Here is a 22575-nt window from a genome sequence, read left to right as displayed (position 1 = left end):
TGAAAAATGGCGGAACGGACGCGGATGCACACAACGGTCGTGTGCATGAGGCCTTAAAGGAACAACTTTTAGCAAATGAGGCAGTGGAAAAATGGCCCAAGGGTCATTGAAAAGGGTTTAGGCAGAAACCCCTCTGTCCTGTGTTTGATCCTTGCTATGGGGCCCTTCCTTCTCTATCTATGCCACTGGATAGATAGAGAATTAGGAGATGGATAGTAGATAGATAGATAGATAGATAGATAGATAGATAGATAGATAGATAGATAGATAGATAGATAGATAGATAGATAGATAGATAGCAGAGCTACAGGGCCTGGGGGAGGGGGGGATATAGATGGACGGATAGATAGATAGATACAGATAGATAGATACAGATACAGATACAGATAGATAGATACAGATACAGATAGATACAGATACAGATACAGTTAGATAGATAGATAGATAGATAGATAGATTTCGTCTCATTTTCAGTCAGAATCTCACAGCTCCTTAAAGGGGTATTAACATCACAGACAATGGGGGCATATCGCTAGGATATGCCCCCATTGTCTGATAGAGGTGGGACCCACCCCTGAGACCCGCATCTACAATGAGAACAGAGCAGGGAAATGAACGGAGGGCGCACTGCACATGCGCAAACTCCCTCCGTTCATTTCTATGGGGCCATAAAAAGCGATGGCTCGGCTATTTCCATCTGCCCCATGCGCTCCCATTCACTTCTATGGGAGCAGAGGGAAGCAGCGTTTGGTAGTGGACGGACCCCGGGGTCCTCTAGCCACAGTTCTCCTGCTCCATTCTTGTTGTAGGTGCAGGCCCCAGAGGTGGGACCCGCACCTATCAAACAATGGGGGCATATCCTAGCGATATGCCCCCATTGTCTGTGACGGGAATACCCCTTTAACTGCTGCTCTGATAATGGACGGATGATTATAACTCCAGATGTCCTAGATGAGCAGAAGACACATCCTGGGATCACATCCATCCATTCATTTCCTAATCTGATTTGTAACTTATCATTTAGAAGAATTTAGTTATTAACGAGATTGCCATCATTCATTCATCTCAAACTTTTTTGTCATTTTTCTTTTCTAAATAAACTGAAAAATCTAATTAATTCCTTCACGAGGCCACCACTAACGCATCTGAGACGGACTGAATGAGTCATTCATTCATTTATTCCATGCAACCATTGATTCCTGCACTGATTGAACAGTAAGATGGTGAGATGATGAGACCCTGATATGAGGCGGTATAATTCATTGATCAGTTCCGTAATCTGTTGCTTGACGCATTTGTTCATTCATAGATTCTATCATAACATTTGCATTTTTATTGCTTAGTTACAAATCTCTAATTGTTCAAATGACTTACACTATCTACGCTGACATCTCTATTCAGGACTGATATATGTAGAGATATAAATTTAGTAATCAGTAATCAATATAGTAATTTTTCTCTGTACTCAAAGAATTAGCACTGTGTTTCTGTGGTGTTACATAGGACTGCAGGTGACATCTACTACATTAGCTGAACTCAGAAAGTCATCACTATTAGAGATGAGCAAATCGAAGTTGACGAAGTGGAATTCGATCCGAATTTCAGCTTTTATTCGATTCGCACTGAATTCGAATTTCCTCACGATTCGTGGCAACGAATCGCAAAATGGCTGCTGCACGTGTGAGGACATGAAGCAAGCAACTCTGGGAAGGCGGGATTACCCATAATGTCATGCATGCAGCCAATCAGCAGCCAGCCCTGTGATGTCACAGCCCTATAAATAGCCTCAGCCATCGTGGATTCTGCCATTTTCCAGTGTGCTTAGTGCAGGGAGAGACGTGTCTGCAGGTGCTAGGGAAAGTGCTAGGAAAAAAGTAATTGTGCTAAAAAAAACTATTTACAAGTGCGGGGAAAGATTATTCAAGGTGTAGGGAAAGGATAGGGAGGAATCATTCCACAGCATTTATGTTGAACACGGTTCAGTCGGGAAGGTTACAGCCTGGGTAATAGCAACAATCCTATTACACCTTGCTGCACTGACTGGGGATCCAAATTGCCATTATACAGCTCTGTAATTCCAGCAAACCGTTCTTATTAGGGTGCAAGTGCTGTTTGATACAGGCATTAGCAGAGTTTATTGCAAGGAAAGATTTCTACGTGTTATTTGCCCTTGTGCGGTGCAGTTAAATGTTCCAAAGCATTTTTTTACTTGTATTAGTGGGAAAAAAGGGCTTATTAGCCATTGTGTGGCAAAGTGGGAAAATTACAGCCCTTTTTGTTGTGTATTAGTGGCAAAAGTAAAATGTATTTGCCTTTCAGCAGTGCAATTATGTGTTCTAAAGCCTTTTGTGGAGTGTACAAGTGGCAAAATAAAAATATATTTGCTGTTCAGCGGTGCAGTTATAAGTTCTAAAGCCCTTTTTGCCGTGTATTAGTGGCAAAAGTAAAATATATTTGGTGGCATACTTGTAGTGCACCCTGCCAGCCGTCATTTAAGATCCGATGGACTACTGGGCAGCCAAACTGAATTTGTGGCCGCAAGTGGCCGAGATTGCCCTGTAAAAGCTGTCCTGCCTGGCCAGTAGTGTGGCATCAGTACGGGTGTTTAGTGCGGCGGCGGCCATAGTTACCCCAAGAAGAACTCGCCTGTCCACCCAAAATGTGAAGAGACTGAACTTTGTCAAGATGAATCAGGTGTGGATCAGCCAGGATTTCCACCCACCAATGTCTGATGCATCAGACTAGATCATCCATGGTGCCACACCAACACTTTGACAAAAGAGACTGGTTTCTTCTGGCTTCTGCCTCAGCTACTATTTTGATGTTGCCACACGCCTGATGCCACACATCTGATGCCAAGTGCTTTTTCTTTCACCCACCATCTTCAGCTGGTACTGGTATTGCCACCCACCCCCACACTCTGTCACCGGGTCTCTCTGTGGTCTCCTGATGCTGTTGTTACCTCCACACTATGTCACCTTGCCACTCTGTAGTCTCCTAATGCTGCTGCCACCTCCACACTATGTCACCTTGCCACTCTGTGGTCTCCATATGCTATTGCCACCTCCACACTGTCACCTTGCCACTCTGTGTTCTTCTTATGCTGCTGCCACCTCCACACTATATCACCTTGCCACTCTGTGGCCTGCTCCTGATGCTGCTGCCGCCACCTCCACACTCTGTCATTGTGCCATTCTGTGGTCTCATCCTGATGCTGCCACCTCAACACTTGGTCATTGGGCCACTCTGTGGGCTTTGCATGCCCTCCCCACTTCATGAATGGACTACTATTTTACCTTTTTGGCCTGGCTGATATAATCATTTATTTGACCTTTCTTCTGATCTGTCAGAAGTAAGGAAAAATGAGACTCACAACGGATCCTGTCTGTGTAGCAGCTGTAAGGCCTGTATGGTCCCATCAGAATTGGCTTATGATTTGGTAGCCAAAAGCAGGAGTGAGTACAAAACACAGAAGACATGCAAATATTCCATTCACATGTCATCTCTGTTTTAGATCCACTCCTGTTATTTTTTAGCATTAGCAATACTGATGGATTACTGACCAAATGCTGACCGTGTGAAGGCGGAAGCTCCACAGACAGAATCCGTTTTTTGGGGGTTATTGTTCTGACGGATCAGAGGAAGGGCAAAATAATCAGTAACATCAACACAAACTTACTGCTGACACCCTCTCCACTTTGCCGGGGGCTCTACTTGTATAAGCGTTTAATAGAACAGGTTCTGTAGACATCTATGTGGAATCAGCTGACGACGGTGTAAAAGGAGTGCGCTTCTTCTTGACGCTAAAATTGACCTGGTCAGTTTTGGCCCCGTGACTGCCCAAATAAGTGAAGTGTACAGTGATTCTAAGAGCGACGACTGTCATCTGCATGGTATTTCACTACCAAAGCAGACTCCCTATGCGTGTTACTGCAAGGCACAGTGTTCTACACCAGTATAAAGGCTCTCTTCAGCCAGGACATAGCCGTTTTTTAACGCGATTTGCCGTGAATAAATTCGGATCGAATCAAATCTTTTCAAAAAATTCGGCATTATCTGTTCTTTCAGAGAGAACATTATCTATAGCTCAGAGAGTTATCCTTGTGTTATCTGAAAAATCTTAAACAAAAGGGTTAGGCCTCATGCACACAGCCGTTGCCGCGGACGTATTGCGACCCTCATACGGCTGGTTGGCAATACACGGGCACCGGCCGTGTGCACCCCTCATCATGAATGCGGACCCATTCACTTGAATGGGTCTGCAATTTGGGAGATGCGGTGCGAAAGCATGGATTGGAACCCCACGGAAGCACTCCGTAGTGTTTCTGTCCGTGCCTCCGCACCGCAAAAAAATAGAACATGGTGGAGACCGAAAATTGCGGTCGTGTACATGAGGCCTTAAGAAGAAGTAAACCAGCACTGAGTCTGTGATTGAGGCCTCATGCACACGGACGTTTTTTTTTTTGCGGTCCGCAAAACGGATTTCCGTTGTTCCGTGACCGTTTTTTCGTCCGTGGGTCTTCCTTGATTTTTGGAGGATCCACGGACATGAAAAAAAAGTAATTTTGGTGTCCGCCTGGCCGTGCGGAGCCAAATGGATCCGTCCTGACTTACAATGCAAGTCAATGGGGACGGATCCGTTTGACGTTGACACAATATGGTGCAATTGCAAACGGATCCGTCCCCCATTGACTTTCAATGTAAAGTCAGGAGTCCCTATTATACCATCGGATCGGATCCGATGGTATATTTTAACTTGAAGCGTCCCCATCACCATGGGAACGCCTCTATGTTAGAATATACCATCGGATTTGAGTTAGATCGTGAAAACTCATATCCGACAGTATATTCTAACACAGAGGCGTTCCCATAGTGATGGGGACGCTTCAAGTTAGAATATACTACGAACTGTGTACATGACTGCCCCCTGCTGCCTGGCAGCACCCGATCTCTTACAGGGGGCTGTGATCCGCACAATTAACCCCTCAGGTGCCGGGCGTATCATAGCCCCCTGTAAGAGATCAGGTGCTGCCAGGCAGGAGGGGGCACACCCTCCTCCCTCCCCAGTTTTAAATTTATTGGTGGCCAGTGCGGCCCCCCCTCCCTCCCCTGTATTACTGTACATTCATTGGTGGCCAGTGGGCCCCCCCTGCCTCCTCTGTATTACTGTACATTCATTGGTGGCCAGTGGGCCCCCCCTCCCTCCCCTGTATTACTGTACATTCATTGGTGGCCAGTGGGCCCCCCCTCCTAATTAAAATTCCCCCCCCCCATCATTGGTGGCAGCGGAGAGTTCCGATCGGAGTCCCAGTTTAATCGCTGGGACTCCGATCGGTAACCATGGCAACCAGGATGCTACTGCAGTCCTGGTTGCCATGGTTACTTAGCAATTTTTAGAAGCATTATACTTACCTGCGAGCTGCGATGTCTGTGACCGGCCGGGCGCTCCTACTATTGGTAAGTGAAAGGTCTGTGCGGCGCATTGCTTATAGCACAGACCTGTCACTTACCAGTAGGAGGAGTGCCCGGCCGGTCACAGACATCGCAGGTAAGTATAATGCTTCTAAAACTTGCTAAGTAACCATGGCAACCAGGACTGCAGTAGCGTCCTGGTTGCCATGGTTATCGATCGAAGCCCCAGCGATTAAACTGGGACTCCGATCGGAACTCTCTGCTGCCACCAATGATGCGGTGGGGGGGATTTTAATTAGGAGGGGGGGCCGCACTGGCCACCAATGAATGTACAGTAATACAGGGGAGGGAGGGGGGCCCACTGGCCAAATGAATTTAAAACTGGAGAGGGAGGGGGCAGTCATGTACACAGTTCGTAGTATATTCTAACTTGAAGCGTCCCCATCACTATGGGAACGCCTCTGTGTTAGAATATACTGTCGGAGTGAAAACTCAGCTCTGAAAAAGCTTTTATGCAGACGGATCTGCGGATTCGTCTGTGTGAAAGTAGCCTACGGCCACGGACCACGGACGCGGATGCCAATCTTGTGTGCATCCGTGTTTTTTCACGGACCCATTGACTTGAATGGGTCCGTGAACCGTTGTCCGTCACAAAAATAGGACAGGTCTTATTTTTTTGACGGACAGGAAACACAGATCACGGCCGCGGATGAACAACGGTGCATTTTCCGAGTTTTCAATGGACCCATTGAAAGTCACTGGGTCCGCAGAAAATCACGGAAAACTGAACAACGGCCACGGATGCACACAACGGTCGTGTGCATGAGGCCTGAGACTGTAGATCCCGGTTTTTCTGCTGCATGTCTACAGCAATGGCATTACAAAATCTATTGAAAAACACATGCATTTTTACATGGGACTGCAAGTAAACCTACTGTATCATATAAGCTCAGTGAATTATAACAAACAGGAGAACTTTAGAGAGCAACATGGCACACTCGGCACTGCTTTATCTTATATTCAACTCTATATATATAGAATATACTGTCTAGACTGAGGCTTGCTGCCAAAGTATGCTGAGAGCTAAAATTCAAAAACATTCAGAGGTTGTAGAAACTAATCTGTAAGCCACTCTGCATCCAAGCTCTGGCACTCAAGTAATGCTAGGGGTTGTAATCTCACAAGAGATAAAGTGCTACATCATGTTCCAGGAATCTTTGTCTGCAGACTGTAGTGCACACAAGATGAGGCTACTAGGACACTTAGGCCCCTTGCAGACGAGCGTTCCTCCCGCAGCAAGTCCGCATCGCAGCATAGCATTATATTGATTTATGATGCTATGTAACCCTTACAGTTCTGGAATGTATTGGATAACACTGGCATAATGTTGCCAGTGTTATCCAATACATTCCAGAACTGTAAGGCCTCTTTCACACGGGCGTTGCGGGAAAAGGTACGAGTGCGTTGCGGGAACATGCGCGATTTTTCCGCGCGAGTGCAAAACATTGTAATGCGTTTTGCACGCGCGTGAGAAAAATCGGCATGTTTGGTACCCAAACCCGAACTTCTTCACAGCAGTTCGGGCTTGGGATCGGTGTTCTGTAGATTGTATTATTTTCCCTTATAACATGGTTATAAGGGAAAATAATAGCATTCCGAATACAGAATGCATAGTACAATAGTGCTGGAGGGGTTAAAAAAAAATTAAAAATATTTTAACTCACCTTAATCCACTTGATCGCGCAGCCCGGCTTCTCTTCTGTCTTCTTCTTTGCTGTGTGCAGGAAAAGGACCTGTGGTGACGTCACTCCGGTCATCACATGGTCCGTCACATGATCTTTTACCATGGTGATGGATCATGTGATGACCGGAGTGACGTCACCACAGGTCCTTTTCCTGTACACAGCAAAGAAGAAGACAGAAGAGAAGCCGGGCTGCGCGATCAAGTGGATTAAGGCGAGTTAAATAGTTTTTTATTTTTTTTTAACCCCTCCAGCACTATTGTACTATGCATTCTGTATTCAGAATGCTATTATTTTCCCTTATAACCATGTTATAAGGGAAAATAATAATGATCGGGTCTCCATCCCGATCGTCTCCTAGCAACCGTGCGTGAAAATTGCACCATATCCGCACTTGCTTGCGGATGCTTGCGATTTTCACGCAGCCCCATTCACTTCTATGGGGCCTGCGTTGCATGGAAAACGCACAATATAGAGCATGCTGCGATTTTCACGCAACGCACAAGTGATGCGTGAAAATCACCGCTCGTGTGCACAGCCCCATAGAAATGAATGGGTCAGGATTCAGTGCGGGTGCAATGCGTTCACATCACGCATTGCACCCTCGCGGAATACTCGCCCATGTGAAAGGGGCCTAAGAGTTACATAGCATCACAAATCAATGTAATGCTATGTGATTCCCGGCAGAGATGGGAGGTCAGGCCGGGTGCTGCGATGCAGACTCGCTGCGGGAGGAACGCTCGTCTGCAAGGGGCCCTACACACCATTGCTCTCTGGACTTTTTAAATGTAAGCCTACTAAAATGGCCACTTAAAAAAGACCTACTGTCAGTTTTTCATGGCCATTTTGCATCCACGTGGGCATCCATTTTCTGTCCGTCTGGTCGTTTTTCATCCATTTTGAATCAGCTTTTAATAGATGTTAAAAAAACGGCCATTAAGAATGTATGAATTTCATATATATGTTATTAATATCGCAACCCCTGCAGTGCCCTTATAGTATATATAAAGCTGTTGGGGAATGCTAGGAGTTGTAGTCCTAGAATAGTTGAGGACATGATGAAGGAAGTGCTGCACAGGTGGCGCTTCCTTTGTCCAGCCATTCTCCAAGTGTCTGGTAACCCTTTCAGCCCTGGACAAGGTAACACAGGTAAAATAAGGGCTCATTAACACAGCCATTTTCAGAACCAAAGTCTTTAGGGCTATTCACATGGATGGTTTTTAATGGCCAATGAATATTTTTTCACGGCCAGACCGACCAATTGATGGCTGTTTTAGATAGAAGTGCACCTGTCTAATGGCCGTTAAAAATGGGTACACTATAAGAATAAAGGGCCATTCAGGGGTTAAAAACGCTCTGTCACCAGGATCAACCATAGCGTTTTCTTTCTACGTTGGGGCGTTGTGGAGAAATAAAGACTTTTATCCATATGCAAATGAGCCATTGGAGCACCAAGAGGTGGGCTTATGTGGTTTGAGCACCGTTCCAGCGATGCTCCTGGTATTCCAAACATATCCATCTCCCATTAAATTGACAGCGCTAGCCTTCACATCTAAGGCTGCACACTCGTTAGCTAATATGGCATGTGCGCACCCCAGCGTTTGTTACTTGCCGAGCAGGGAAGATGATAAATGCGCATGCGCCGTAATTCCACCCATAAGTGGAGGCGCCGTTGGCTTCATCTGCAATCACCTCCGCTTACGGGTGGAATGATGTAAACAGTGCATGTGCACTTATCATCTTCCATGCTCGGCAAGCAGTAGAAGATGGGGGGCGCATGTGCTATGTATGCGAATGAGTGCGCAGGCGCAAGAACTCAGAACTAAATGTAAAGTCTAGCACAATCAATCTAAGGGGAGGGGGCATATTTGGAGCACCAGGGGCGAAGCTGGAGCGGTGCTCAAATGGCATAAGCCTGCCTCCAGGTGCTCCAATGGCTCATTTGCATACGAGTAAAAGTATTCATTTCTCCACAACCCTAGCACCTAGAAAAAAAAAATATATATATACTGGATACATATACTGGGGCACTATGGGAGGCATTATGTATACTGGATATATACACTGGGGCACTATGGGAGGCATTATATATACTGGATATATACACAGGGGCACTATGGGAGGCATTATGTATACTGGATATATACACTGGGGCACTATGGGAGGCATTATATATACTGGATATATACACAGGGGCACTATGGGAGGCATTATGTATACTGGATATATACACAGGGGCACTATGGGAGGCATTATGTATACTGGATATATACACTGGGGCACTATGGGAGGCATTATGTATACTGGATATATACACTGGGGCACTATGGGAGGCATTATGTATACTGGATATATACACTGGGGCACTATGGGAGGCATTATGTATACTGGATATATACACTGGGGCACTATGGGAGGCATTATGTATACTGGATATATACACTGGGGCACTATGGGAGGCATTATGTACACTGGATATATACACTGGGGCACTATGGGAGGCATTATGTACACTGGATATATACACTGGGGCACTATGGGAGGCATTATGTACACTGGATATATACACTGGGGCACTATGGGAGGCATTATGTATACTGGATATATACACTGGGGCACTATGGGAGGCATTATGTACACTGGATATATACACTGGGGCACTATGGGAGGCATTATGTATACTGGATACATATACTGGGGCACTATGGGAGGCATTATGTATACTGGATATATACACTGGGGCACTATGGGAGGCATTATGTATACTGGATATATACACTGGGGCACTATGGGAGGCATTATATATACTGGGTATATACACAGGGGCACTATGGGAGGCATTATGTATACTGGATATATACACTGGGGCACTATGGGAGGCATTATGTACACTGGATATATACACTGGGGCACTATGGGAGGCATTATATATACTGGAAATATACACTGGGGCACTATGGGAGGCATTATGTACACTGGATATATACACTGGGGCACTATGGGAGGCATTATGTATACTGGATATATACACAGGGGCACTATGGGAGGCATTATGTATACTGGATATATACACTGGGGCACTATGGGAGGCATTATGTACACTGGATATATACACTGGGGCACTATGGGAGGCATTATGTATACTGGATATATACAATGGGGCACTATGGGAGGCATTATGTATACTGGATATATACACTGGGGCACTATAGGAGGCATTATGTATACTGGATATATACACTGGGGCACTATGGGAGGCATTATGTATACTGGATATATACACTGGGACACTATGGGAGGCATTATGTATACTGGATATATACACTGGGGCACTATGGGAGGCATTATGTATACTGGATATATACACTGGGGCACTATGGGAGGCATTATGTATACTGGATATATACACTGGGGCACTATGGGAGGCATTATATATACTGGATATATACACAGGGGCACTATGGGAGGCATTATGTACACTGGATATATACACTGGGGCACTATGGGAGGCATTATGTATACTGGATATATACACTGGGGCACTATGGGAGGCATTATGTATACTGGATATATACACTGGGGCACTATGGGAGGCATTATGTATACTGGATATATACACTGGGGCACTATGGGAGGCATTATGTATACTGGATATATACACTGGGGCACTATGGGAGGCATTATGTATACTGGATATATACACTGGGGCACTATGGGAGGCATTATGTACACTGGATATATACACTGGGGCACTATGGGAGGCATTATGTATACTGGATATATACACAGGGGCACTATGGGAGGCATTATGTATACTGGATATATACACTGGGGCACTATGGGAGGCATTATGTATACTGGATATATACACTGGGGCACTATGGGAGGCATTATGTATACTGGATATATACACTGGGGCACTATGGGAGGCATTATGTATACTGGATATATACACTGGGGCACTATGGGAGGCATTATGTATACTGGATATATACACTGGGGCACTATGGGAGGCATTATGTACACTGGATATATACACTGGGGCACTATGGGAGGCATTATGTATACTGGATATATACACTGGGGCACTATGGGAGGCATTATGTATACTGGATATATACACTGGGGCACTATGGGAGGCATTATGTACACTGGATATATACACTGGGGCACTATGGGAGGCATTATGTATACTGGATATATACACTGGGGCACTATGGGAGGCATTATGTATACTGGATATATACACTGGGGCACTATAGGAGGCATTATGTATACTGTATATATACACTGGGGCACTATGGGAGGCATTATGTATACTGGATATATACACTGGGGCACTATGGGAGGCATTATGTATACTGAGGTCCCTGTAGGGGTTGGGTTTAAAAAAAAAGCCAGTAAACCACTAACTTATGCCCATTTTTAATGGGCGTTCACAACAGATGTAAAACGGTTGTTAAGAATGGATAGACGGCCAGAAAATACCTTGAAAAAACTGATAGTGTATCTGTTTTTAACGTGCCACTTTCACACAATCAGTGTTTGGTCAGTGTTTGGTCAGTGATTTCTATCAGTGATTGTGAGCCAAAACCAGGAGTGAGTCAAAACCACAGAACTATACCTTACCTGTATTTTGGAGTGACAATCACTGATCAAACACTGACCACACACTGTGTGAAAGTGGTCTAAAGGTACCTTTACACGAGTCGATTATCGTGTAATTAATCGTTAAATCAAGCTAAATTGCGCAATGAAGGACAGAGCGACAACCGACAATCCGTAGATTTCTCGTTGGTTCGGTCGTTTCTGCGGGCACAAAAATCTGCGTTGGATGTTAATGATTTGATACGTGTAAACAGGAATCCTTCACCGCTCGCAGACGATTACACCCTAGGTGTGTTCAGGCACGCCACTCACTTTCTGTAAATGCTACAGTCTGCTTTACAAACAATGGACTATGCGATCGATAATTGGCATCTAAAGGGTCACTGTTGAAACGCTCCCTACACCAAGAAAGGACTCGTTCGTTGCTCAGTGGTAGCGATCATCACCTCGTGTCCCGTACGTTTGGAGGGAGGTAGTAGGGGCTTTTAACGATACGGTTTCCCCATCCCCAGCATCACACGATGAGCCGGTATGGCCTGTGGATAGAGTTTCCCCGCTGTGTCCCTGCTGACGCTCACTTGCCAGTTCTCTCTTCACTTGCAGAAAATTAAATAACACGACGGTGGGGATTTAATTAATGACTTCATTTCATTTCCGACGTCGCTCCTAAATGCTTTGCTCATTTTCCGCTGTAAATTCACACAAAACCTATTTATTTCTTTAACCCACACTAATAATTCTCCCCGTATTGGAAGCATCAAAGTCCATACCGTGAGAAACTGCGTCCAAAACGGCCGGTGGAACTACAATTTCTAGCGTGCACAACCACAGTCTGTGAGTACACTGTGAGTGGTAGTTTGACTGCAGAGCCTCAGATTGCAGGCAGATGTTGGAGGATGCTAGGAGTTGTAGTACCACCACAGCTATTGGGAAATTCTGGAAGTTGTATAGTAGTTTCATAGCAGCCGGGGAGCCGTAATCTAGAGGCTAAGGAGGGACTGCTGCAGCGCTAGTGCAACATAGTTATCAATGCTTAAATTACAGCGGGCAGGAATATAAGGCATGAAATATTAATCAGATGCTGCACTCTATTTAGAGCTGGAGGAGGTGTAGAGGGGCAGAGTGGAGGGGGTGTAGAGGGGCAGGGTGGAGGGGGTGTAGAGGGGCAGAGTGGAGGGGGTGTAGAGGGGCAGAGTGGAGGGGGTGTAGAGGGGCAGAGTGGAGGGGGTGTAGAGGGGCAGAGTGGAGGGGGTGTAGAGGGGCAGAGTGGAGGGAGTGTAGAGGGGTAGGGTAGAGGGGGTGTAGAGGGGTAGGGTAGAGGGGGTGTAGAGGGGTAGGGTGGAGGAGGTGTAGAGGGGCAGAGTGGAGGAGGTGTAGAGGGGAAGGGTGGAGGGGGTGTAGAGGGGCAGAGTGGAGGGGGTGTAGAGGGTGTAGAGGGGTAGGGTGGAGGGGGTGGGGGGGTAGGGTGGAGGGGGTGTAGAGGGTGTAGAGGGGTAGGGTGGAGGGGGTGGGGGGGTAGGGTAGAGGGGGTGTAGAGGGGTAGGGTGGAGGGGGTGTAGCGGGGTAGGGTGGAGGGGGTGTAGAGGGGCAGAGTGGAGGAGGTGTAGAGGGGCAGAGTGGAGGAGGTGTAGAGGGGCAGAGTGGAGGAGGTGTAGAGGGGCAGAGTGGAGGAGGTGTAGAGGGGCAGAGTGGAGGAGGTGTAGAGGGGCAGAGTGGAGGGGGTGTAGAGGGGCAGAGTGGAGGGGGTGTAGAGGGGCAGAGTGGAGGGGGTGTAGAGGGGCAGAGTGGAGGGGGTGTAGAGGGGAAGGGTGTAGAGGGGTAGAGTGGAGGGGGTGTAGAGGGGCAGAGTAGAGGGGCAGAGTGGAGGAGGTGTAGAGGGGCAGAGTGGAGGAGGTGTAGAGGGGCAGAGTGGAGGAGGTGTAGAGGGGCAGAGTGGAGGGGGTATAGAGGGGCAGAGTGGAGGGGGTATAGAGGGGCAGAGTGGAGGGGGTATAGAGGGGCAGAGTGGAGGGGGTGTAGAGGGGAAGGGTGTAGAGGGGTAGAGTGGAGGGGGTGTAGAGGGGCAGAGTGGAGGGGGTGTAGAGGGGAAGGGTGTAGAGGGGCAGAGTGGAGGGGATGTAGAGGGGAAGGGTGTAGAGGGGCAGAGTGGAGGGGGTGTAGAGGGGCAGGGTGGAGGGAGTGTAGAGGGGCAGAGTGGAGGGAGTGTAGAGGGGCAGAGTGGAGGGAGTGTAGAGGGGCAGAGTGGAGGGGGTGTAGAGGGTGTAGAGGGGCAGGGTGGAGCGGTAGTAAGAGGTTGGAGAGGACGTCCTGCCGGCTGAACTTGCTGCAGTGCACGTAGCATTATGTAGGAGAGAGAAGAAGCCTATCCCTTGCACTTGTTGATCCCTGAGCCCATGCAGTCACCAGTCATCTGACTCTGGAGTATAGAAGGAGTCACGACTCCATGTTATAAACCCTTATATCTCATCAGTTCTAGTAGGAAGGCAATACTGTGCTTTTACAGTATATTAAGAGGGGGTCATATATATTATATTAGGGAGACCGTCCTGTGCTGTTATATTAAGGAAGGACCCTATATATGTTATATTAGGGAGACCATCCTGTGCTGTTACATTAAGAAGAGGATGCTATAAATGAGGCTGCCCTGTACTTTTTATATTAGGGAGGCTATTCTACACCTGTTAAATTATGAAGGCTATAATTATCTCTTATATACAGTAAGTGGTTATCGTATATCTGTTATATTAAGGAGGGGATCCTAAAATATGTTATTTTGTTATATATCCAGTACTTATTATATTAGGGAGGCTAACCTCTACTTCTCATATTAGGAAGCTATCATGTAGCTATTATATGTGGGGATTATCTTGAATTTCTTGTCTACTATCCTCTACGTTATACTATACTATACCTGTTATACTGTACCACAGATATAGGTTATATTTTATCTGCTATATTAGGGATGTTACCCTTTACCTGATAGAAATATAGTCACTATTTGCTTAGTATATTTTAGCTAGTTGTCTAGCAGTTCCATACGGCAGACTATCCCCTCCCTACTTGAGAGGAAGGGCATCCTGCGTCTGCAGACTGTTACCTGTGATACTAGACATTCACCAGTTCTTAGAAGTACGCTGTTGGCAGAATAACCTATACCAGTACTAACAGGTAGAACATACTGCATCACGCCGATCCTATGGTGAAACATTCTCCAGCGTGTTGGGTATTATAGACGGTCACTAGAGCCAAGCTATTCTTTACCGTACCACTTCTAAAAGGCAGGGGAACCTCTACCCAACATCCAGGTACAATACTATTAAAGTGAAAACAATTTGTCATAAAGTAACAGTTTCCTCCATATAAGATCAGTGTTATCATTGTATGTCAGGGTGTAATATGTATAATGTGGTAGGCAGTACATTATCCTTCTAATAGGCAGGCTGTCATGTACCTGCTGTTTTAGGCAGGATACATGTTATCAATGATGTTAGGTAAGCTATTCCTTTGATGTTACATTGGGTAGTACTCGCTTTACCAGTTCTGTTACACAGGCTATCCCTTGGTACATTGGACAGCAGACACTTTATCAGTGATGTTAGGCAGGGTATTGGTTTTTAAGAAGACTGCCCTTTCACTATAGTATTAGTGTGTGCACTTTATGAGGTATAGTATAGACTGTCCTTTACCTGGTATATCAGGCAGTACAGACCTTATGGGCTAGGTTAGGCAGGGGATCTGGTTAGACAAAGTATCATTTATTATGCAGGGAATCAGTTATGTTAGAATATCAGTTATTAGAGTACCAGTTATTAGGTAGGGTATCAGTTACCTTAGGAAGGCTATCAAGTATTTCAGGCAGGACGTCAAGTAATTTTAGGCAGGATCTCACTTATTAGAAAGAGTATTTGCTTTTAGACCCACTATAAGTTATGTCAGGTAGGATATCAGTAATGTTAGGCATGGTATCAATTATTAGGCAGGATATCAGTAAAGTTAGGCAAGACATCTGTAATGTTAGGCAGGATATCAGTTATTGGGTAGGATATCAGTAATGTTAGGCAATGTATCAGCTGTTAGGCAGGGTATCAATAATATTAAGCAGGATATCAGTTATTGGGCAGGATATCAGTAATATTAGGCAGGGTGTCAATAATGTTAGGCAGGTATCAATAATGTTAGGCAGGTCATTAGTTATTAGGCAGGGTATCAGTAACGTCGAGCAGGGTATCAGTTATTAGGCAGGATATTAGTAATATTAAGCAGGATATTAGTTATTGGACAGGATATTAACAATGTTAGGCAGGATATTAGTTATTAGGCAGGATATCAGTAATATTAAGCAGGATATTAGTTATTTGACAGGATATTAATAATGTTAGGCAGGGTATTAGTTATTAGGTAGGGTATTAGTTATTAGGCAGGGTATCAGTAATTTAGGCAGGGTATCAGTTGTCAGGCAGTATATCGGCAATGTTGGCAGAGTATCATTTATTAGACAGGATCAGCAATGTTAGGCAGGGTATTAGTTATTTGGCAGGATCTCAGTTATTAGACATGATATCAGTAATGTTAGGCAGGATATCAGTTATTAGACATGTTATCGGTGATGTTAGGCAGGGGGGTTTCAGTTATAAACCAGGATATTGGCAATGTTAGGCTGGGTATCAGTTATTAGACATGATATCAGTAATGTTAGGCAGGGTATCAGTTATTAGACATGATATCAGTAATGTTAGGCTGGGTATCAGTTATTAGACATGATATCAGTAATGTTAGGCAGGGTATCAGTTATTAGACATGATATCAGTAATGTTAGGCAGGGTATTGGTATTAGACAGGATGTTAGCAATGTTTTGCAGGGTATTAGTTATTAAACATGATATGAATAATGTTACTAAAGTCACTACTGATATGTGACAAATAAATCCAGCATTCTAAAAAGCGACCTCGAATGAGTGCCGGTCCTTTCTACATCGCTATTTCCTGGGACACCAGTCCACGGACACGTGCACCACCACGCCATTACATCGCAGTGCTGACCGGCGAACATTATATATTGCAGCAGTAATGTTAGTCAGGGTATCAGTTATTAGGCAGAGTATCAGTTATTAGACATGATATCAGTAACATTAGGCAGGGTATCAGTAATGTTATTCAGGGTATCAATTATTAGGCAGGACATCTGTAATGTTAGGCAGGATATCAGTTATTGGGTAGGATATCAGTAATGTTAGGCAAGGTATCAGTTGTTAGGCAGGGTATCAATAATATTAAGCAGGATATCAGTTATTGGGCAGGATGTCAGTAATGTTAGACAGAGTATTGGTTATTAGACAGGATAGAGCAAGGTACCAGTTATTAGGCAGGATATCAGCAATGTTAGGCAATGTATGGGTTATTAGGCAGGGTATGGGTTATTAGGCAGGGTATCCGTTATTAGGCAGGGTATCCGTTATTAGGCAGGATATTCGTTATTAGGCAGGGTATCAGTTATCAGACAGGGTGTGGGTTATTAGGCAGGGTATCCATTATTAGGCAGGGTAGGGGTTATTAGGCAGGGTAGGGGTTATTAGGCAGGGTATGGGTTATTAGGCAGGGTAGGGGTTATTTGGCAGGGTAGGGGTTATCAGGCAGGGTATCAGTTATCAGGCAGGGTATCAGTTATCAGGCAGGGTATCAGTTATCAGGCAGGGTATCAGTTATCAGGCAGGGTATCAGTTATCAGACAGGGTATCAGTTATCAGACAGGGTATCAGTTATCCGGCAGGGTATCAGTTATCAGGCAGGGTATCAGTTATCAGGCAGGGTATCAGTTATCAGTTATCAGGCAGGGTATCGGTTATTAGGCAGGGTATCGGTTATTAGGCAGGGTATCGGTTATTAGGCAGGGTATCGGTTATTAGGCAGGGTATCGGTTATTAGGCAGGGTATCGGTTATTAGGCAGGGTATCGGTTATTAGGCAGGGTATCCGTTATCAGGCAGGGTATCCGTTATTAGGCAGGGTATGGGTTATCAGGCAGGGAACCTTACCTGGTCGAAGTAGATAATCCTCGTCTTGTTGCTCATCTCGGAGGGCTCGTGGTTGGTACTCCTGACGGCAGAGAACGCCACCTTGGAATTTGCCGCCCTGACGGAGATCCCCAGAGGTGAGGAGGACGAGCTCTTGGAGTCAGTGGCGGGGTTGGAGTCACATACCACCAGGCACTTGCCCTCCAGAACTATGGGCTCGGTGTCATTCTGTGCCCGGGCAGGGCAGGCTGGCAGCAGCAGCAGCGCGCAGGTGAGAGCCGCCAGCACCGCGGACAGCCCCCCGGAGCGCAGCCTCTTCAGTCCCGGCATCCCGGCGTCTCCTCTCCCGCTCAGCGAACAACGGAAAAGCCAAAGAAAAAAAAAAAAAAGCTTCTCAGTTTCCAAAATGTTCCCCCCAATCCGGAAGAAAAGTCTCCTGTCCGCTGCCAGACCCTCAACTCCTCCAACTCCTCGTCCACAGTGACTACTGGTGAGGAGGCTGGTGGAGCAGCAGCCCGGAGGTGGCCATCATGTAACTACCACCTCCATCAGAGCATCCTGGAGCTGCCGGGTATCGATCCACCCTGCAGCCAGAGCCCGATCACACTCATCACACTGCGCGGACCAGCCTCTGTCAGAGGACGGAGCTCAGCCCCCAGCGCGGGCGGGGGAGGGGCGAGCGATCTGGTCGGCAGCGATCTGGTCGTACGAGACACACAACTAGTGGAAGGAGAGCACACAGATGACTGCGGGAAACTCCAGACACGTCTACGAATCTAGTATCACCTGTCTGTCTAATCCAGGGAATCTGATAACGATATCTAACTCATATCTTACATCTAACTATTATCTCATATCTATGTCATATCTATCCCCCATCTATCTATTATCTTACATCTATCTCCTTTATCTATCTATCCATCCATTATCTATCTATCTATCTATCTATCTATCTATCTATCTATCTATCTATCTATCTATCTATCTATCTATCCCTCTTAGATTGATGACAGCACACCAGTGGTGTAGAGAACTTTCTGCCTAGTTGGGGGTCTACACCCAGGGCAGGTAGTGGGGGTCCTGATGTAAATCATTAGGACAGCTTCTCTTATGACCCAGTGCGGAGAGCCGCGTGTAACACGATTGCCGACAGCCCCTCTATGAAGATGAATGCAGCACCCTCCTAGTGGACAGCCCGGGGTACTGCAGGCATCCTTTCTGCAGAAAGCGCACAGCAGAGCCAGCGGCTGGAGGTTATTAGAAGCCGTGGTCTGTGGGTGGAACTACTACTTCCAAAATGCCCTGAAAGCAGGAGCACGGCGAGCCAGCGTGGTTAAAAGGCTGTTCATCCTGAGCATCCTGATTCATGTAAAGAATTACAGACTGACACACAGGTAGAAAAGAAGAGCCTGTGACAGCAGAACAATGGAGATTTATATACCATTCAGGATCTGCAGAAAGCTGGGGCACATTCTTATACCACAGTTTACACTGTTGTTAACGGAGCCCTTAGACCAAACACTTACAGGGCTATGGTTGTAGAACTACAAGTCTCAGCATGTTTGACCCTGCAGTGAATGTCCTCCTGTCTCCCAGGGCCAATTCAATCCAGATGCAGGTACTGAGGTTGGCCTGTCTGTAGGGATATAGGAAAAAAGAGTCTGGGGCCCCCGCTGACCATGAGAACGAGGGTCCCGTGTTCTGTTTGGAGGGGCAGAGTTAGGCCCCCGCCGATCAGACACTTAGGGCAGGAGTCAGTGGAAGGAAGAACAGAGAGATTGATGACTGACGGTGCAGGCGATGAGCTACTTCAGACTGGGGGGAAGCAGGGTCACTGTGGAGGGGGGTGATAGCAGGCCTTTTAGGCAGAGTGGGTGAAGAGTATTCTTGAGCGAATCAAAGCATCCGAAGCCGAATTCGATCCGACCTTTAGGAAAAATTTGATTCGACATAAAGCCAAGTTTCCTTGCGCTTCGTGGTAACGAATCATTTTCCCTAAAATGGAGGCTAAAGTCTTAGAAAGAAAGGGAAAAAGAAAAAATACCTCATCCACTTGCTCGTGCAGGTCACCACGTGATCACGCCGGGAGCGCGCAGCGACGTCTTCACGCTCAGTGCAGGTCTTTTCCACTCAAGAGAGGACCAGACTGCCAAGTGGATGAGGCGAGTACATTTTTTTTGTAAACCCAAAAGGCCATATTGCACTAGCGTATTACCGTTTTTAACCGCCGTTAGACGGGTGCACTTCTGTCTAAGCGGCCGTAATAAACAGTCCCATTGATTGATAGGCTGAATGGAGTTTTAACATGAATTAATTCGTAACAAATCAAATTTCTTGTCAAGAGCATCGCTGACCTGACTGGACGAGCGTTTGGTTGTGATGGTTATGAAAGCCTGGAGAGAACATGGGGCCCAGCTCAAGACCAGGGTCCAGTGTGGGTTATGACGGGTGCCATCTGTGGGTCATTGAGGGGGAGCTGCAGCCCTGTGCTGATTCCGGGGGGAGGACGGACTAACTCATTCAGTTACATGGCGGAGCAGCACTGAGAGTATTTATTACTTCAGCATATGCAATTTATTTCCACCGAGGGTATGGAGCCTGGGACAGTCAGGGGACGTGGTTGCCATTTCAGAGGGGATTGAGGAGCAGTTAGATCTGGTTGAAGGTCCTTTGGGCGAAGCTGCTGTGGAGTGAAATGAGCTGGAAAAAGAAGGTGACGTCCTGTGCTGTATTTTAAAGGAAATGTGTCATCAGAAAATGACCTATTGTTTAAAATTTTTATTTTTAACATTTTTTTTTTTAAATGTTAGGGAAGTTATTTTAAATTTTCCATGTCAATATCTATATTTCAAGGGGTTATCCAACCAAAAGAATGACCCCCCCCCCCCCCAATGATCAGGCCCCTCTTATACATTAAACTTACCAGCTCCCCGGCATCTGCAGTGACCAGGAACGGGTATGCTGATGCCACTTTAATGCAGTGGCCGGGTCAGGTGGATAATAGTCTCTATTTGTCGTGACGCCAATTGCAGCGTGCGCAGGGTACTACCCCAGGGCCCTTCCAAGGTGTTATAACGCATGTCCCAGATTAGGAATGCCAGAGTGGTGTAATGGCCTATAATGTCTCTGTAGGGTGGTGATAATTGTGTCACGGTGTCTCCTACCTGGGTACGGCTGGACTCTTGGCTCCTGGCTCAGTTGCAATAAATTTGAGAGTAGTGATAGTAGGAGTAATAGAGGAATTTTGCAGAGTAAATGATGTCCAGAACTTGAGATGAAGCTCAAACCTTGCTTTACTTGAAATAACTTGCATCCAAGCAGTATACAGCTTTGGTCTCTTGGTCCCAGCAGGTTTTGGCAAGTATTGGCAGGAATAGATACTTTTGCTTTAAATTTGGAGCTTGCAGGATAAGTCGTTTGCTTGGTAGCTCTGTAATTGTGACAGGAATTAGTCTTCTGCACTTTTCTGTAACTTCTGCTGTATGGAGGAAGGGCTTCTTCTAGGTCTCTGGACTTAACTCACAGAGAGATTCTCAGGGAATGCTTTCTTCCTGGAACTCTGGAGGCTGTCTGCAGTTTCTGGTTCTTCATCCAGCTGAGGCTGAAGGTTCTCAGAATGGGAATATGACCAAGTCTCAGCCGAGTCTTCCCTATGCAGGGGGGTAACTAAATCTGGATCTAACTGTTTTCCCTCCCTTGATGCAGGAAGATGGACTAGCCCACCTCTCTTCAGCAGGGGGGAAGAATAGAACTGGATTGTTTCACTCTGAACTGCCATAACATTAAAACTCTCTACACCGATGATGCTGCCACCTGCTGGTAACCAGGTAAATTATAGGAACAATTACATTTAACATGGTTTTAGATGCACATTTGTGAAGACATGAGCAAAATCATATCAGATGACAATATAAAGGCTCCTAGAAGATCGTAGCGGGATAGAGGCGTGTAGTAACACAACTCTGGGGTGTTACATTCCCCCTTACTTTGAGTCAAGCCGCCCTCGGCTTGTGCTTAGGATGAGAGGATTAAGCTCTGGGGTACCCAATTAAGTACAAAGTGCTGCATGAAATACACATAAAGACATACAAAGACAAACTCATAACGGCTACCCTAAGGTTCCTGCCCGCATGAGTAGGGTGTCTTTATTAACAGTTTCCCTCTCGGTATAACCAGTGAACCAACAGTCTGCACTAAGCAATCAATACTGACTGACTTTGAAGTGTTCTGGCCATGAAGACCAAAGAAAGCATGGGGATGTCTTTACTCTGTAGTCCCACCATTATGTAATGAGATGCCCGCAAATGGAAAGGTGGCTTTAGCCATGAACACCAAAGAAAGCATGGGGATGTCTTTACGTGGATTGCTGTATGGACGTCATCTTCCGCGGGAGCAGGCTTGAACACGGCGGCCATCTTTACATCAGCAGCAGCGGCCGTCTTGCTACCAGATGAGAAATCCACAGCCTCCTGGGACAATCCAAAAGCACTAGGGCCAGCTCTTGTCACAAGCTGGGAGACCCGGATCTCCGGTGGGTGAGTCTCATAGACAGGTTCTCCTCGCACAGACATTTGATCCCACTTTGGTTTTGGGAGCGCCATCTTCCTCGGCAATTCAGTCAGAATGAATGCAGGAAGTGAGGGTGGAGCCCATGGAGAGGAGTCTTCACTCCCTTGGCTCACATTGCAAAGTTATTGGAGGGCAGGCTTTAGTTTTCCGCTTCTAGGAGGGCGTAGTTATCATTTTCGCGCTCTTGAAGGCCATGAAGACACTGCGCCATTAGGGAAAAAATGGCGGATTAAC

At 46.2% G+C, this 22575-nt stretch overlaps 1 protein-coding gene across 1 annotated transcript in view; it reads right to left on the bottom strand.

Annotated features, from left to right (window-relative positions):
* The window catches only part of CBLN4 (cerebellin 4 precursor), a 52869-nt gene extending 34753 nt beyond the window's left edge, over positions 1-18116 (bottom strand). Inside the window, exon 1 of the mRNA XM_040437870.1 lies at positions 17794-18116. Within this exon, the coding sequence (XP_040293804.1) occupies positions 17794-18102 (309 nt within the window). The 5' untranslated portion in view covers positions 18103-18116. The remainder of the gene's footprint in view (positions 1-17793) is intronic.
* Positions 18117-22575: the final 4459 nt, after the last annotated feature.

The sequence above is a fragment of the Bufo bufo genome, chromosome 6, assembly GCF_905171765.1.
Source record: "Bufo bufo chromosome 6, aBufBuf1.1, whole genome shotgun sequence".
Taxonomy (NCBI): Eukaryota; Metazoa; Chordata; class Amphibia; order Anura; family Bufonidae; genus Bufo; species Bufo bufo.
Note: the sequence above shows the minus strand (reverse complement) of the source record. Positions and strands in the feature narration are given on the sequence as shown.